Genomic DNA, 18,548 nt, shown 5'->3' on the forward strand with positions numbered 1-18,548 from the left:
TGAACCCCACAATAGAAGCCTTCCAAGATCTCAGAGTAGATCTGACTTACAGTTCAGAGGATCTAGTTCGGAGCCTAGATCATCAAAAAGGAAGCGCATTTTTTGTAAAACATTGTAGCCTCGGTATCATCCAATTTAGGGGCCCTAAACCAGTTGCTTTATGCTTCCTCATCAAAGCAGTGCTTCCTTTTAATGACTCTGCAAACAGAAAATTTCCTATCAGAGTTCCATTCTTTTTTTGACTACTGCTTTGATGTTTTTTTTTCTGAAAGGGAATTCTTTTACACCCAAGACCTCCAAAGTTGGTGTCAGATGTCAGACCAGATTCTCTAGCCTTCTTCATCTGGATACTTTAACAAGGGAGTGTTTTCTGGGGGGGGCAGAAACAATCCTACCCTCGTAATCAAGAAAATCAAAGGAAGTATCAAAATACTCATAACCGCCACTACTAAAAATAAGGAGACAGCGAGTAATGTAGGGCATGTACTCAATGCCAAGAGCGGTGTGCTGCAGCTGTGGGGGGTCCCGAAAGTAACGACAAACTTAAATTCTGCAAAGTGAACAAAAAAAGAGGATTTTTTTTTTTTTGACGGATTTCACCATGCTGATCCTGACCCATCTATCCATGGGGGGCTGGGTTGAAATGCCATTTTCAGGTGACAGATTCAAGCAAAAACAAAACAACTAGCTTTGTAAGCGTAAAAACTTTAATGGCTTTTTTCCTGTGATGAGCTGTACTTTAATTCCATTTTTGGTACGGAGGTGACCAAAACCAACATTTCTAATGTTTCTCGGGGTGAGATAAAGAATGCTTTATGGTACGGGTTGTTACAGACGTAGAGATACCAAATATGTATTGTTAGATATTACATTCTAACGTACTACAGTGAACTATAGTTTTCGACTTAAAAGGGGCAGCCAATGTCCTGCCTCAGTGTGTGCAATGCAGTGGATTTATCTGGCAGGAACCTCTTTAAGGCTCTGTTCCCACGGAGTAATGCGCCGCGCATTCAGACACTTATACATGTGTCAGAGTGTGAGCGCTCAAAACAGATCCCATGCACTTCAACGTGTGCCAGCTCATCCGTGCTACACATTGAAATCAATGGGAGGCTTTTTAACCCATTGATTTAAATGTGTAGTGTCCGTAAGCCGGCACCCATTGAAGTGAATGGGATCTGTTTTGAGCGCTCACACTCTAACACATGTATAAGTGTCTGACTGTGCGGCACGTTACTCCGTGGGAACGGAGCCTAACACTTTAGATGCCACAGTCATTACCACCCACAACTCGAGTTAATCCAGTGGCAAGTAGCATCACGGTAGGATGCCTCTGACACCCACTGCCAATGGCACTGGCTCAGCTCCTGTATAAATGCCATATTTATATGTCATGATGTACTAACCTGCTGCCTGCCATGTCTTACTATAAAGTTATGCGTGGAAAGAGAGTTAGCTTTATGGGAAACTTGGTGACTTGGGTATTAACACCATTGCCTTGGAGCAAAGAGTTCCCAGGGCAACTCCTGCATCAAATTGTATGTTCTATCTGTTTTACATGGGTTTGAAAGAACCATTAAGGACTGGTGGTAAGTTGTAACAATGAGTTTATGACTCTTTAGATTACGTTCGTACTATATATGAAACAAAAAAAATAATTTAGACTATAGTTGAACTCAGATAAAATATGAGGCAAATTAATATTCCTGAGCAAGAAATATTTATTTCCCTAATATCAGACTCGCTGTTATTCCACCTGCTTTATAAAACCTTTACTTTTTTCTAGTTACAGCATTTACAGGGAAGAGGCTCCAGCCCGATGTCTTAGAGATCACATTCTTGGTGCAGACATCTTGTGTTAGGTTCTTTTATTGCCACGACTGATAAGTTACTCAATGTAGATCTGGGGCCTTTTGGGCTTAGTAAGGATTAAATCCTTTACTTTCAAGATTATTTCTGTTACAAATATATGTATAAAAAAAGCCAAGATATGCCATGAAAAAGTCCAATGTGCCATTTATTGATGGACTGGTAAAGGTTTGTAGCATTTCGTCTGACAGTCCCATGAAAGGCATACATCATTTCCTTTGTACAGTGGTGAATGCTGGCATCTGAATGGGTTGCATTGGCTGATGGATGGGCTGGAATAATGGTTTCTTTCGAAGATCCGACATCATTTTAACAGATGGCAGAAGTTGGTTTCTTTTGATGATCTGCAAAGCCAGCTGGGTATTGCCTAGAAGAGACGAGAGTGGTAAGAATGGTTTGTGCACCATTTAGTTGAAGAGCAAATAATGTAATATATCTTATTGTAGTTATCTGATCTCAAGTCTACTGAACAAATGTAATGAAATTAGAAATTTTGGGAAAATCTAAGCATCAGAATTAATGCAATGCCATCATGCAAGTTGCTGTGTTGAATGTAACTCTTTGTAGCCATTCAGCTCTAGGTAATAGCCAACCATGAGTCAGGCTAGAGCAAAGTCAGTTTTATAAGCTAAACATCAGCTTTATCCACTAAACTTATAGAAATTTTACCCAGTTAACCTCACTGTACTTGACTTTAAGAATAAGGCAATATTACAGCTTAGTTATTCGTTTTTGAGACATTGGCATCAAGAATAATTCACCAGATCAGACTGTAGACGTGAACCAATTTTTCCCTAAAATGCTGAAAACTGGCTTCAGCCTATTGTCCTGCTATGTTGATCCAGAGGAAGGTCAAATTACAAAAAAACAAAACACACACCCCAAAAACCAAACCAGAACTGGATGGACTTCTAGTAACGTAGTTTGTAAGGCTGAGAAAGCTCGATCTTGTAAGTTTTAGGAACTGTAAAGTTCGGATAGTACATATTTAATGGCAGATCTAGTCTTGCGCCTGTTTCAGTTTTCATCTATTGTCAGTCTTTAAAGGGAGTCAATCATTCGAAATACATAATTTCAAAACTAATGGTACATTGGAATAGCCTTTAAAAAGGCTATTCTACTCCTACCTTGCCTTCTTTACTTCTATCTGCCGTTTCGGCTAAATTCTATTTCTTCTCTTATGCAAATTAGGAACACCGGGGGAGTTCACCAAGTGCTCCGAGCACCCCCTCCCCCCGTGTCATAACTCTCAACCTCCCATTTTATACTTCTGATCACTCCCATCCTCGCCAGCACTTCCACCTTTTCACAGGCATCAGATGCAGCACTGTACATATATTAAACTTCAAGCATTGGCAATCAGCTCTGTCACTTTGGGTTTGGGCAGAGCCGACTGCGCATGTCCGAGTGGCCATTTTCTGGTGGTCTGCTACAAAAGCATATTGGTAGAGCAGATTGCGCATGCGTGAGGTTTAATATACGTACAGCACTGCGTCTAGTACCTGTGAAAGGTAGAAGTCCTGGGAAGAGGAGGAGGGGAGTGATCAGATGCATAAAAGGGGGCAGTGGAGAGTTATGATGCAGGGGGTGCCCGAAGCACTGGGGGGACGCTCATTGGTACTCTGTGATCCTAACCTGCATAAGAGAAGAAAAGGAATTTTACAGTGGAGAAGCTTAGAATGAAGAGGAGGAGTAGAAGAGCCTTTTTAAAGGCTATTCCAATGTGCCATTAGTTAAAAGTGTGTTTTTGGAATGATAGACTCCCTGGATTGTCCATAGACTATATATGACTGGAGAGTCTACTAGGATGTATCTACACATCCTTGCAGAATTAATCAGCTGCACAAAAAGCATGGAGCTGCAGAAAAGGGAAGCTGGCTTTTACAACAGCCAAACATCCTATAGAGAAGGCAAAGAAGCTTTATTAACATGTCTGCCCTCCCAGGTACTGTGTACACATCTATGGTAGCTGCATCTACACTTCTGGCCTGGTAGTGACATGACTGCAGGGATCAGGAATTACATGTTCTGCAAGGAAATTAAATCAAAGCCCTAGGTGTCTGGAAAAAAAAAAGAAAAAGAAAAGAAAAATTTGAAAACGTGTTGCACCTCCCTCAACAAGGAGACATGACTTAACTGGGAAGGAGTACTGAGAATGTACTAAACAGATTGTTGGTGTACATTAAAGAAAGTGGTCTGAAAATGTCCAAGGTGTCAAAAAAATGATCATCCAACATCAGCCAGTTTAATAAGTTTAGTACATCTTCAGACAGTCTACTCTAAATTTAGTCTGGTTTAAGTTACAGGTCTGCACTAATGTGATTATGTGATTGTGAGAAATACCACCAATATCTTCTAGACCCATATTGGTGAGAATCTGAGAGCAGGGACCTCAAATTAGAAACCGTCGCTAGAAATATGTTAGACAAAGTTCTTAAACTGCTTCTAAAGATCCACAAGTTGGAAAGCTAATGGAAATCTCCAAAAGGCTCCATAGAGGTTTGTCTGCTTGATAGCGAACCATGTGCCCTTTGTTTGAGGAACTAGCAGGGAGTCCATTGCACAGATCACCCCTGGGGTTTTAGATAGATGCATGGCATGAAGAACTGTCAGGCTGGTCTTACACGGCCCTAATGATTTTACGGTCAGCAAGTTGCTGATCATCAACATAGACACCGCAGACGCCCGTGAACTGCCACACTGGGCGAGTCCGTGCAGTGCTGTGAATTCACGGCCTTTGCGGACATGCTCTATAAAGTGCGGACCACGGTTGCGGCCCAGCACAACACTGATAAAATATCCGGTGGTGTATGAGGGTTTTCAATTGTGGACACATATTCAATACGGCCTCTATTGCGGACTTACGTTACAGTCGTGTAAGACCAGCCTCAGTAATAAGTTTTAGGCAGGTTTATAGTTTAGGAAGAGTGTATACCCAAGGGCATTGCACTCTGGCAAACATATGCATACAAAAATTTTTTTATATATATATATATATATATATATATATATATATATATACACATATACATATATACACACACACACGCACATATATATATACAAAAAAGCAAATTGTGGAAGGAGTCAAAAAATCTTGGAAATGAAGAAAAAAACCCTACAATGAGAAGAGTAATATTAACTAGGGTAAAGTTTGTCAGTTACCACAGCAAACTGCTATGGACCTACTCTTATACCCCAGTAAAACATGAAACCAGTGTATGGAAGTCACAAAGCTACTGAAAGCCCAAGACTAGGCACTTAGATATTAGGAAGTGATGCTTTAAGTAAGCTATACTGAATGCAAGTGGAACTACAAGTTTACTGTTACATATAGATTAAAGGGATTTTCCCCATATACCAAGCCTCTGGGACCTGCAGCAATCTCTAAAATACAGATCTATGACCCTGGTCCCCGCCAATGAATTGATTCAACAGATCTGTGATCAGGTGTGTGACTATTGGCTTAGAGTTGGAATCTATATATTTCTATTCTAGAATTCTGCCGTGCAGCACTTAATTCTTCCTTAGATGGCAAAGACGATGAGCTGTGTACATTATCGGGGCAATGTAACTTTGCTAATGGGGACATAGAAACTGTGGGGGCATATCACACAAGGTGCTTATAGTGATCAGATATGTATTGTATTGAAGAAGAGTGCACATCCAAACCCTCAACACCTCCTGCTGTCTACAACTCAAATCAAATCTGCTCCTTCCTCACCCTTGAAACTACAAAGATGCCCTCTTAATCTCCCGCTTAGATTACTGTAACATCCTTCTCCATGGACTCCCAGCAAATACTCTTGCCACCCTCCAGTCCACCTTAAACTGTGCCGCGTGCTTCATACACTCCCCCCCCCTCATTAGTCATCGGCTGCTCCCCTCTGCCACTCCCTTTACTAGCTACCCATAGGTCAGCGAATAGAGTTCAAGTTACTAACACACACATACAAAGCCATCCACAACCTGTCCCCTCCATATATCTCTAACCTAATCTCCCGCTACCTGCCCACACGTAACCTCAGATCCTCCAATGACCTCCTATTCCGCTCTGCCCTCATCCGCTCCTCACACAACCGTCTCCAAGATTTCTCTTGTGCATCCCCCATACTCTGGAACTCCTTACCAAGACACATAAGACTGACCCCCACAATCACAAGCTTTAAGAAGGCCCTGAAGACTCATCTATTCAGGAAGGCCTACAACCTCCAATAACACTATCACCTCACCACCATCTGTACAGTTTCTCCACTCACCTTCTGTCTATCCGTCTTCCCGCAGATTCTAAGCCTTACCAGGCAGGGCCCTCTACCCCACTGCGCCAGTTAGTCACTATTAGTATTATATTGCGTACCGTACATAAACCCTCAAATGTACAGCACCATGGAATTAATGGTGCTATATAAAATAAGCTGACATGTTACTGTACCTAATGGAGGTTAGCTCCTACTTGTTGCCAACTATGTCACTCATCAGATTGGGGTGATGGTCTGCCTTTTAATTAAACTGGGATAGGTCAGTTCTTACAGCATTGGACTTGTTCCACACTGTTAGCCATTTGGCCAATTACAAAATCGGGTAGTTGGCAAGTTCAAATATTTGGGAGTGATTGTGACTGCCAAATTATGAGGCCTTGACCCTCTGATGTGCTTTGCTTCTAAAATTAACTCCTGGGACAACCTCCCTAGGTCAGTGGTAGGTCAGGGAATTCTTAATAAAATGATACGATAAATAAAAAAAATGGTTTCGCGGCGGAGAGCATAAAACGCTCACCGCCGCACAGCTTTCTCACCCATTCAAATGAATGGGTGAGAGACTCCTGCAGGTTTCCGTCTCCTGCCTCTGTTTTGTGCAGGAAATGGAAACCTGCAGAACGGAGACCGGGCGCAGACGTAAACGAGCCCCGACTTCTGCAAGGAACCAAGATCCTTTTACCACCATCTTCATCCTATGCCTATTATGACCAATCGAGAGCCATCAGTGACCTGGTTACATCAGATACCATACTGCCTGCAGAAGTCAAGGGACTTGGAGAACTTATTTACATTGTGTATCAAGACTAAATGAGACAGAGGTTGGACCTATACCAGAAGAGCAATGGTACGATAATCTGGAGCTCATTCCAAAATTTTCTTTTGTGATGCACAGAGATGGTCCCATCTGTACTTACTACATATCGTACCTAGTGCACCTTTTAAGATTGGGCTACACCCAGATGCCTTATGCCCTAGATGTGGTTATGAGGATTCCCATTTGCTCCATATGATCTGGGAGTGTAATGCTATTGGATCTTCTTACTGGAGACATGAATCAGCTCTCATTGATAGAGTCTGGTATACAACTGTGGGTGGATCCAAAGGTTTATTTATTGATTCTGTTTGGAGGGGGGGGCACAGCCCAACAAATATTGGTCCAAGCTTGGAAGCCATTTGCAATAGATGGAGGTGTGGAATGCCGCGTTTATAGATGGATAATTTATTTTCTCCTTATGTGGTACTTCTATTAACCCTTATCCACTGCAGGCATTTTTCAGTTATACCGATCAGGTGGCTGTGGCCATGACTCCTGAGATGCCGCCATATTTAAATATCTGACATCCACCATACTATTACAGCAGGTGTTCGGAGTGAGTTAGAAGATGCTCTGCTTGATACATAGGATTCCCTTCTACAGCCCTCATTAGATAAATGTGACACAGCGTGGTACTGCCCGCTCTAGGGACACTGTTCCTGACCATAGTATTTATGCCTCTCCCCACTATGTCCCAGGGCCTTTGTAGCTGACACCTATTTGGGCTATAGAACATTGTATATGTTTACTATGCATAAAGGGGTACTGCGTGCACTACCATTTTTCAGTTTATACATTTCAACACCACTGTAATGCTTTAAGTTAGGTTCAACTAACTGAAACCCTGCTACCCGCAGCAACAGAATTGTTGTAGCTTGTCCTCACATTATATATGTTTTCTCCTTGTAAAATGTTCTGATGTATGATGATTTTAACAGAAAACAAACATACAAGTTTCCAATTAAAAAAAAAAAAAAAAAAAAAAAAGCGACTGGTTCCCAAGTCAGGAACAAAAGCAGCTTGCATCTGACATGGACTTTAGTTTCAAGAGAATTTATTGAATTAAAAACATACATTAGCAGCACAGGGTATCAAAATAGACCGTTACTCAGTACAAAAGAATAAATAGTAACATTATAAAATTACAAAAAGTAGTCTATACTCCAGCAGAGACTCCAGTGTATGTGATGCCGTTACCTGTTGAATATACAGGTAAAGAATAAAATTAAACACCAATTCAGATATGACAGAGAAGGGGGAAAAAAAAACCCAACTGAAACAATGAACTGAAGTGGGGAATGTTAAACCAAATTTACTCATTCTAGGGGATTGTAATGTAAGAAATATGACAGCCAGGAGCATGTGACCTTATCGAAATGTGTTTAACTCTATCGTAACCAATACTCAAACTGCATAAATGTGTAAACTCGCCTTATGACCTCTGACAACAGGAGGGGTCAGTTCACCATTTTGATGCTATATGAAGTCTATCAGACATCAAAATATATTGATTAAGGAGCCCGGTGGTCTGAGGCCCAATTATATTTTAGCACCAAGTCATCCTGAGTGACTGAGAAACATGTCAGATGAGAGGGCAAGTCTACTAAATATGGAGTGTATCCATTCTCCTGAGCCTCTAAAACAACAATATGAAAGAGGTTAGGAGACGTGTAGTTAGATATTACAGTATAGCTAAGTTACAAAGATTCCAAGCCTGTGACTTGCCAACTGCCTTGGACTTGAGCTCAATGGCAGGATAGCTGTAATTTTACTAGCATAGTGATCCCCAGGTCAGTCTCCCAGGCAGTCAGAAAGTCCAGTGCTACATTAGGGGTGGCATTCAACTCCTTATAAATAAATGTGAAACCATCTGCAGTTCTATAAAGGGTCTCTTGAAATTAGTAATTTGAATAAGAGTCATGATAAGAGCTTGAGCTTGCAAAAAGTGAAATATCTGGTAAGTTTTGAAGACCCCAGATTGGGGAGGAGGCGTATGGGTGAAATACTCTGACAATCACTCGCTTGCCAGAAGGAAAGAATCTTTAATCTGGCATGTCTCCACCATGCGAAGTCCTCCGGAGAAAGTCCAGGAGGGAAAAGACAGCCATGAAAAAGCAGGGATAGGGGCGATACGGGGTTCTGTAGTCCATACTGAAATCTTGTTTTCTGCCTCAAGTGCAGCATATAGCTGATGACCGGGACAATGGGTGGAAGTGATTGCATGGGTGACTGAGGGGACCATAGCAATGCTTGTAATAAAGCAGTGTCACCAGGGCACTTCTAAGGAGACACACAGACAGTCTATAGATATGTGGAACATTGGTGATAGTCTAGTCATAACAGTACTTCTAAAGGTTAGGGATGGATATAGATATTTATACGCTGACTGGTTCTGTGTTCAATGTCCTGTATCTGATTTAATCGGATGCTGGATAAAAGGAATCCTTCTTAACCAAAATCCAAAACACATCGGAATTCGTACCATTTTGTAGCTCTAGGTAGACAGCCAGCAGTATCGCCTCTGGTGGGACTTCCTTGGGATGGATCATAGATGCAGCCTTGAAAATGAAAAACAACAAGTCATACTAAGGAAATAAAAAAGTCAAAGCAATTACCTAATGAATTAGAAAGTAAGAGGCTAATCTCCAGATACATCTTCTAAATGTACAGCTGAAAGGATCCAGGCAAGGCCCGTCTTGAGATGTAATACTACGTCTTTTAGTTCTAATAGCCATGACGACTCCCTGTGGGCTCAACACCATCAGATAGCGTCTCCATCATCCCTTCACAGCACTTATAGTTCTGGCTGAATGTTTCAGCCAAGAAGGGCTAACACGCAAGAAACACCCCACAGAGAAATCCATGTACGAGAGATAAATCAGAAGTACACGCAGTAACGCTTCATTAACTGAGCATTAATTTGCATGGATAATTACAAGGCAGGCGAGTGACAACAGTCCGATGCCCTGTAATTGTTGATAGCTTTGTGTCTGCCAACAACTGTCTACATACAAGTGTTGTGTTTTTCTACAAAAGAAATCCCATATAGGTTTATACCATAAGAAAAACAAAAACCAAGAGTTAGCACGTAACCCAAATGAAAGTCAGCATGGAAGATTATTTTAGTCAACACAATTGAGTGAGGAATTTATAAAGTTAGGGTCTTGGAAATTAAAAAAATAAATTTTTATTAAGGGCTGACTTTGGGGGACATGAGGCTTAGATCTCCTTTAGAACTTTGATGGACAAAAAAAAAAAAAAAAATTTAAAGTTTTGGTGTGTGTCTTTATATTAACGTCTTAATGACACAGGGTAGTTTGTACGTTAATGTGCAGTGACTTTTCATATTTTCTCTCCCAGTCTTTAGTAACTTTTTACGTTTAGTGGGTCCCTGTAATAACACAATTCTATCAATTTTTTGCATTTTGCGGTCACGGCATTCACTCTGCGAATAAAAAAAAAAACCAAAAAAAAAACCGACATGGCAGCTATGTCCGGTAGGTCACTAGGATTGCAGCAATACCATATTTATATTTGCTTTATTACGTTTACTGCTTTTACAAATAAAATGTCGTTTTTTTTTTTTAAATTAAAGATTTTGCTGGGGAAAGGATCACTCCCTGGGTGCTGTGTTCAGGGCCGGCGTCAGCGCACGGCATAGTCTGGCAAGTGCCGGGGCCCACAGAGCCTCTGGGGGCCCCCCGGCACTTGCCTGTCACAATTTCAGCTCATCGGCGTCCGTCCGCCGATGAGCTGAAATACATACGCGATGCAGGAGCTGTGAGATCAGCTCCTGCTTTAAAGCTCCGGCCCCGGCTTGCGTGTGTAGGCGCGATGACGTCATCGCATCACGCCTACACACGCAAGCCGGTCCGGAGCTAAGCAGGAGCTGATCTCACAGCTCCTGCATCGCGTATGTGACTAGAGAGGAGCATCGGGGGAACGAGGGAAGGTGAGTGATGTAAGTGTTTGTTTTGTATTACATTACATATTAAGGTGAAACATAATGAAGGAGGCCCATGAAACTGGGGGGCAAATGAAGGGGAGGGGGGGAACGGCATGACACTGAGGAAGATGAATGGGATGGGGAGAGAACGGCATGAAACTGGGGACAGAGATGGAGGGGGCCCAAAGAAACTGGGGGGCAAATGAAGGGGAGGGGGGGAACAGCATGACACTGGGGCAGATGGAGGGGGGGGGGGGAGAACAGCATGACACTGGGGCAGATGGAGGGGGGGGGGGGGAGAACAGCATGACACTGGGGCAGATGGAGGGGGTGGGGAGAGAACGGCATGGAACTGGGGACAGAGATGGAGGGGGCCCAAAGAAACTGGGGGGCAAATGAAGGGGAGGGGGGGAACAGCATGACACTGGGGCAGATGGAGGGGGGGGGGAGAACAGCATGACACTGGGGCAGATGGAGGGGGTGGGGAGAGAACGGCATGGAACTGGGGACAGAGATGGAGGGGGCCCAATGAAACTGAGGGGGCAAATGAAGGGGGGGGGGAGAACGTGATGAAACTGGGGACAGAGATGGAGGGGGGACATGAAACTGGGGGAAGGAAGGGTGTATATGAAACTGGGGGAGAGATGGAGGGGGGGCATATAATTTACGGGTGACTGTAGGAGGATTATACTGTGTGGGAGCACATAATAAATGAATGAGAATGGGTGGAATCAACATAAAAGTGGGTGGAACTAAATTTGCCGCGGCGCGCAGAGCGCGCCGCACGTTTTGCCCCTCTTTCTACTCTTTAAAAGATTGGGAGGTATGGCGTTGGTGACGCCACACTCCTGCATGACGTCACTCGCTTCATCTGCAACGCACAGTGTCTCGACTCCCCCACCTCCTTTACAAGAGGGCCCACTGAGGCTCTGTCGCACAAGGGCCCATAAAAACCTGGAGCCGGCCCTGGCTGTGTTAACTATTTATCACGGCTTCCAGGGGATTAATCCACCAGAGTTGAAGTATCTTCCGACTCCGAAGGCTGGTTCCGCCGCTCGGCTGTGTAATACAGCCGAGAGCAGAATGTAATGCCGCAGGTACAGCTCCTGTGCCCCATGGCATTATAGCATCATAATAGTACTGAGTGGAGCGTCAATATATAAATGTCACAATGTACTATTACAGCACAGAGCAGGAAAGGGGTAAAAATAACGAAAAAGTTTGCATAAAGCAAAGTGTTATGTTGTGTGGGGAATCGCTCAGGTAGATGCTTGTAGCAGTGCAGGAAACAGGGACACAACGACTGGATTGCACACAAGTTCAGGCTTTATTCACTTGTAGCAAAACGTAACAAAACGAAACAAAACCCTTCTCGGCTGAGAAACTAATTTAAACAGAAGGAAACTTTTCCCTGACTATACAGGAGAATGGCTACCAGTCTCCCACCTTGGCATTAACAATGGGTGGCACAGTACCCGCTTTGGAGGTCCAGTCTGGACAGTTCAACTCTGTCAGTGTGGTGCCACCCTGCTAGTCTTCACACTCAGACTGTTATTAGGACCTGATTAGTCAGCTGACCTCCCTGGTGGGGGTCTCACCACACACCCCTTAGGTGTCTGGCTGGAATATACTTGTCTTCCCAGACTACACCCTTCACTCTCTCACAGTTGGTATAAGGTTGTACCACAGCCTAAAGGGGTACACTGACAGACTTAGGGGGCCTTCGGCTGCCATGCAACTGTATCAGCACCTGCAATCAAGGTCGCTGGTGTAGCAAAGTAACAAAATCAGTCACTATTGACTGCTGCATCCAAAATTGTTAAATACTACCAATTCAGAGCATGAAGAGCAGGTGCCCAGCTACGGGTACACATCTGACCACCAGCGTCACCTAGCACAGGCTTTATGGTGTATGTATTGAAGTCTGGTAAGAGACTTCTGTGCCATGCTCAATACACTTTAAAAAGGCATACTTATTAAATAAGGCTCCTTAGTGACGGCTAACAACTTTAAATTTTTAACCCCTTTGAGACCACTAATCATCATTAAGAAATATTTAGTTAAGGCTTGTAACAAACTGCTGGCAGGAGCATTTAAGAAGCCTACAATAATTAAATTTATACATGCCTAGGATATGGTTTATTTCAGGAATGTAAAAAAAATAAACGTAAAAACCTTAACACAATCCATGTAATCCATTCCCTTTGACTAAAATGGAAAAAAAAAAAAAAAAACTTTGCAAATAGAGTATTGGGTATTATCAAAAATAAAAAAGGTGCCGTACCTGGTGAAGACATTTTCTTGCTTTGTCATATTCGCTCCGTAAACAGTATGCACTGCCGAGGTTAAAGAGCATCATGGTCCTAGCTGAAGTGACTGAACTGGGATAGCACTGGGGAATTTGCTTTCCTACTGAAATAAACACACATTACAATGATCAGCACAAAATACTGCCATAAACCCATCTGACATCAGCAAGTTTTATTTCTGAGAGGTAACAAGTATGTGCATATGGATATAGATGTTTGATTTGGATTTAACCCCTGGCGCACTACAAAACTTTAGCACTTATTTACACATCTTACTCTTTACCAATATGTCTAGTTTTACCCAAAAGTTTTTTTTTTTTGTTTTTTTTTAAACCATAATGTGTCCATATACTAACTTCCTGTCCGCCATGAGTATAGCACGAGTGTGCTCTAATGGGGAATATTGCCAGGTATTCAGGAGGTTCAGCAATGTACTACCTTGCTCATTCATGGTTTATATCACAAAGCCACAGGGAATACACGGTAGGCTCACTGCTCTACCACTGTATGCTGTGATCAGCATTAACTGTGGCATACAACAGGACAAATGGATCAGACATTTCTACAACACAGCAGCAATGCCCGCCCAAGTCAGCATTAGAAGTGGCAACTGTGTGTACACGTCATCAGTCACAAACCTGTAGAAGGGACATTACCAGCATACGGTGTGTATGCCATTGTAGTTTGGGCAGATGTGGACGATGCCTAATTTAGGTTTGTTTTTCTCTGTGATCCTAGGAAGGTGGGGACCCACTTGGGAAAAAAAAAATTGCAATATTTGTATTGTAGTCTATGGGAGAAGCCAACTAATGACTGCAGCTCAAGCAGTCTATGAATGAGTCTTGGTATAACTATAGGGGACTCTAATCGTGGGCATTAGCACTGGGTCTCAGCGGTTATGGGCCTTGATGGGGTGTCATATTTAATGTGCCAAAATGCATATAGATGTTAGCAAAGGGTTAAACAGAAGAGCAAAGCTTAATCGCTCAAATGCTAGGAAAAGTCATTTGTATTGATAGGCATGAGACTAGGAGAAAATGCTTTTACAGGCGTTATTGTGACCTCTGTTTTTGACTCCCACAACATATGCCATCTCTTTATATAGTACTAGTTGGCTATAACTACACAGCTATTAGAACTTTGGATTTTGGATACTTAGTCCCAATTTATGGTATTTGAAATACTTCCATGTAGGAAGGTTGAGCTCATTGAACATTATTGTAGATATATTAATTCTGCTTTAAGAGCTTTGATTGGAGTCTTTGGTGTATTTTTTTTCTATTCATCAATAACTGTGTACATCTTTCTGGTCCGAGAGAAAGGCTGGAACACATTCATGGACACGTTACAATGGAGTGCACATCTGACTAACGATGCTTACCGGATTCCATAGGTTCATTTTCTCCTTTATCAGAGGCTGCAAATTAATAAGATACTTGTTAAGATAACAAGGGCCAGTCAGAGGAAAGTTATTCAAATAAACCCAAGTTTTATTCTGCCAAAGGAAGTTAGAGCACCTATGAGGAATACAGGTAGTATTAAAACTCAGCCATAGTGTTGTGCTGTTCTGAACACTTAATGGCCAATTAAAAGGGTTCCTTTGACAACTCGCTTTGACTTTCACCAACCTGACTTGACATCTGTGTCAAACAGAACCAACACCTATGTACAGAAAAATCATGGGGCACGGTACAAAGGTTCTTACATTCACTTTGAGCTGGGCAAATGAAAAATAACCAAAAATCAGCCAGGATAACATGCTTTTGTTCATGTCTTGTTTGGACCAAACCTGCTATTATACTGGGCGCCGTTACAGCTACCCATGTAAAAACACCAAGTGACGCCGAAGCCCAATTACAGGCTTTAGCAGTTCTTAAGGTCAGTCAGAAGCCCTGAAGACAGCAGGAAGACAAGCCAGAGCCCAGGAGAGGATTTGACCACCTACTCTGGACCTCTGCTGATACTCTGGGGTTTGAAGGTTGGCCCAACACTTAGTCATACTGTAAAAGGTGGTTTTTGCTGCCCTGTGAGGGATAAAAGCTGTGTAAGCTCGGTTTATAGGAGTTGGAGTACAATATTTTTTGAAATAGGCAGGCAGTGTGTTTATAAGATTCTAAACCAGGAGTTGGCTCAAAGCAGAAAATTTTTCCATTATAGTTCTCAGTGGGGGCTCCATTGCTCTGAATATTAGTTTGCTGGATTTCAGTTCATAGATTGTAAGCTCTTGTGAGCAGGGCCCTAGTTCCCGTTGTGTGAAGTGACCATTTCTTTTGTAATGTATCTTTTTGTCTGTACTTGAACCCTACAAATTATACAGTGCTGAGGAATATGTTGGCGCTATATAAATTGTATTCCTATCAAAAATATTGAAAGTAAATCCTGACAGGACCAAGGTTTTACCCCTAGTTCACATCTGCGTTGATATTCCATCTAGGGGAGTCCCCCCTCGAACAGAATACCAAACGCACTTGCAAGCGCTGTGCAGTAAAAGCTCATGGACCCCATAGACTATAATAGGGTCCATGTGCTTGCCACCAATTCTCCACACAACATGCGGACAAGAAAGTAGTTCACAGTCTACTTTCCTTTTTGCATGATTTGTGCAGGCAGCGCGTGGAAAGCACATGGACCCCATTATAGTCTATGGGGTCCATGTGCTTTTACTGCACAGCACTTGCGTTTGGTATTCCATTCTGGGGGTCTCGATGTGGACTTCCCCGGCTGGAATACCAACGCAGATGTGAACAAGGGGTAACTGTGTATGCTGCTCCTCTCACCCACATACAGCAATTAACAGCTACTTGCATCTATGTGTACTGGTGTGGTACCCCAGACTCTCTCCTAGGAGTCCAATATGATTTACTCTCCCTTCACATTCTGCTCTCAGATAGGGCAGCAGAAACCACTGAAAAGGTTCACTTTAAAACACCTCACTGTAGTAAATATAGTTACATGTTGAAAACAGATATTGGGAACACCAACACTGATATGAATGATGCTTTTTAACAATTAATACAAAGCTTTGAATACCCATACATCAAGAGAATGAAACCTTAATTGGCAAGTAGATAATCATAGGCCAAGAAAGCCAACCATCACGTACATCACCCCCTCCCCTACACTATATTATACATTATGCTTCAACGTCATGCAAAAAGTACCAGTTAATCTGCAGTGTTCTCCAAGCAGCGCATAATGAGAAAATCATTACAAAGGTTATGCTACAAATAAAGGAGTCACTGCATTAAGTATTCACAGACTGTCTGAACATACTACGCAAATAAATTATGAAGCAGTGGGCTTGGAAATGCATGTGTGTATGAGCATGTGTGCATTACAGTCTGCATCAGAGAAGCAGATAAAAGCATGATCTTAGTCAAGTGTGGTTTCATTAACCTTGCTCCTGTTCATTCGATGAAACCCCGAGGGACACATCTGTGACGTTCTCTGGGTTCAAATGAGTGATGGCATCAGAGATCCGGTCCAGGGAGATAAGTGCTTCAGCGGCATACAAATGCCCCAAGAACCTGTAATAAAAAGGGTAAAATAAAAAAACAAATAAAAAAAAAAAAAAGTCCTTAAAACTAGTAAGACACAGGCAGGAAGCCAAATGTAACCAATGTGCTGCCCCTTACCTACTTTAGTGTTAGGTCAGACAAATACAGAAGATTCATACCAATACTAGGGAACAAGGAAATTTAACAATACTAATATTTCAAAGTGTGTGTCTTATTCTCAAATAAAAAAAAAACAAAACAAAAAAACAACCACAACTACATATTTTTGGCAGGAAGAGTGAAGTTACAAAATAACCTAAGGAAGACTACGCAGGAGGCCATTACCTTGAAAACATTTTTTGGAATGTTTTATCCATATTCCTATTCCCCTTCCAGTCATAGCCAAATTCTAGTTTTGTTTTTTTTTTCTTTTTTTTTTTTTTTTTAAAAGAGCACTCAGTTGGGCAAGGACAGTGTACAATGCTCAGAAAAGGTTCATACATCATATGGTTAGTAAATATGAATAGGATGTCAAAGATTCTTTTCTATCTTGTCAGCTTCTACGAGTACCAATGGCATGGTCACATATGACAGTAACTGTAGTATTAAAACAATCACAAGAACAGATTTCCTACCAGTTACAGTGTTTTCTGCAAGTAAGGCCATTTCTCTGCTGCTAAGTGTATACGTATATAATGTATACTAACTCTGAAATGTCAGGAGTGGTGATAGGTCCTCTGTAGTAAACACTTTGCCATAAACATTTGTTGGGGTTCTATTAATCCCCCAAAAGTTATAAATAAAATTGACAACTGGGAGTTCGTGCAGGACTCTGCAAGGTCACACACCAGCTTCTGACTGGTCAGTGCCAGGCTGCAAGGAGACCCCCTTTAACAAGGGAAAGGTTGACAACTGGGTGGTAACTTCTAAACCTCCATGAGGAATAGTACAGTGTAGATCAAGGATTGTTATTTTATGGGAAATAAAAGTATTTAGCAGAACATATGCCAGGAGAACTGAGACTTCATCTTTTTTTAAAAGACCAACAACCAAAGAAGTGGCAAGGGGCAAAATGTGCAGCAGGGCTGAGGTGGAGGCAATGGCGATATTTGGAATCACTATATGGGATTGTTTTGCACTGCACAATATTGTATTAGCACTCCTGTGGTATTTATTGGAAGGAGATTTTTAGATCATCATTAAGTCAATGGTGCTGCACGATTGAGATAGGATAGAGGATATCAGCTGAAAGGATCCAGTGAGCCAGGTAGTTAAGTAGTCCATTAAGGCAGTGGTAGGTATATGACAGCTACTTGGAGGGTGAGTAAATGAGAACAGAGTGGACTTCAAAAGACTGGAGGGTAAGAGCGCATAACACTGGGGTTGGGGGTGAAGAAGCAGTTCTCAGACAGGAAGAGGCCAACAATAGAACCAGTTTATTGGGGCAAGGAGTGTGAAAACTGGAGACAGCTGTCCGAGTGCAATCCCTTCATACCAAGTTTCTGGTGTAATGCCATTATACTGTAGTGCACATTTGGCACAAAGCCCTTTCTTGGATTAAACGTGCCATACACCCTGCATTGTGCAAATTTGTGTGGAGTGGGGTGCAGACCAGGAATGGGATGCCTCAGTGGGACACATTTATTGGTTCTGTAATTAAAATTGGCATAGGATATAATGTTTCTACCAGATTAGTATAGAATTGGCAATTTTCTGTGTAATCGAGGTACTAAATTAACATTACTTGTTTTCCTTAATTTTAATAATTTTTCAACGAGGTTAATCCTACCATAATGAAAGAAAGGGGAAGGGACTGCCACAGATTTTAAGTGATGCTTAGTAGTGGCCACTAGT

The 18,548-nt window shown here is 42.2% G+C and overlaps 1 protein-coding gene across 2 annotated transcripts in view; it reads right to left on the reverse strand.

The window, feature by feature from the left end:
- Window positions 1-1,486: 1,486 nt before the first annotated feature.
- CNOT10 (CCR4-NOT transcription complex subunit 10) overlaps window positions 1,487-18,548 on the reverse strand; it is a 66,807-nt gene continuing 49,745 nt past the window's right edge. For both annotated transcript variants that reach the window (XM_075271319.1, XM_075271318.1), the window contains exons 16-20: window positions 16,594-16,724; window positions 14,579-14,614; window positions 13,173-13,300; window positions 9,425-9,500; window positions 1,487-2,236 (exon numbers count right to left, since the gene is read on the reverse strand). In XM_075271319.1, coding sequence (XP_075127420.1) covers window positions 2,079-2,236; window positions 9,425-9,500; window positions 13,173-13,300; window positions 14,579-14,614; window positions 16,594-16,724 — 529 coding nt within the window. In that variant the 3' untranslated portion in view covers window positions 1,487-2,078. The remainder of the gene's footprint in view (window positions 2,237-9,424; window positions 9,501-13,172; window positions 13,301-14,578; window positions 14,615-16,593; window positions 16,725-18,548) is intronic.

Source organism: Leptodactylus fuscus, chromosome 4 (assembly GCF_031893055.1).
Source record: "Leptodactylus fuscus isolate aLepFus1 chromosome 4, aLepFus1.hap2, whole genome shotgun sequence".
NCBI lineage: Eukaryota > Metazoa > Chordata > Amphibia > Anura > Leptodactylidae > Leptodactylus > Leptodactylus fuscus.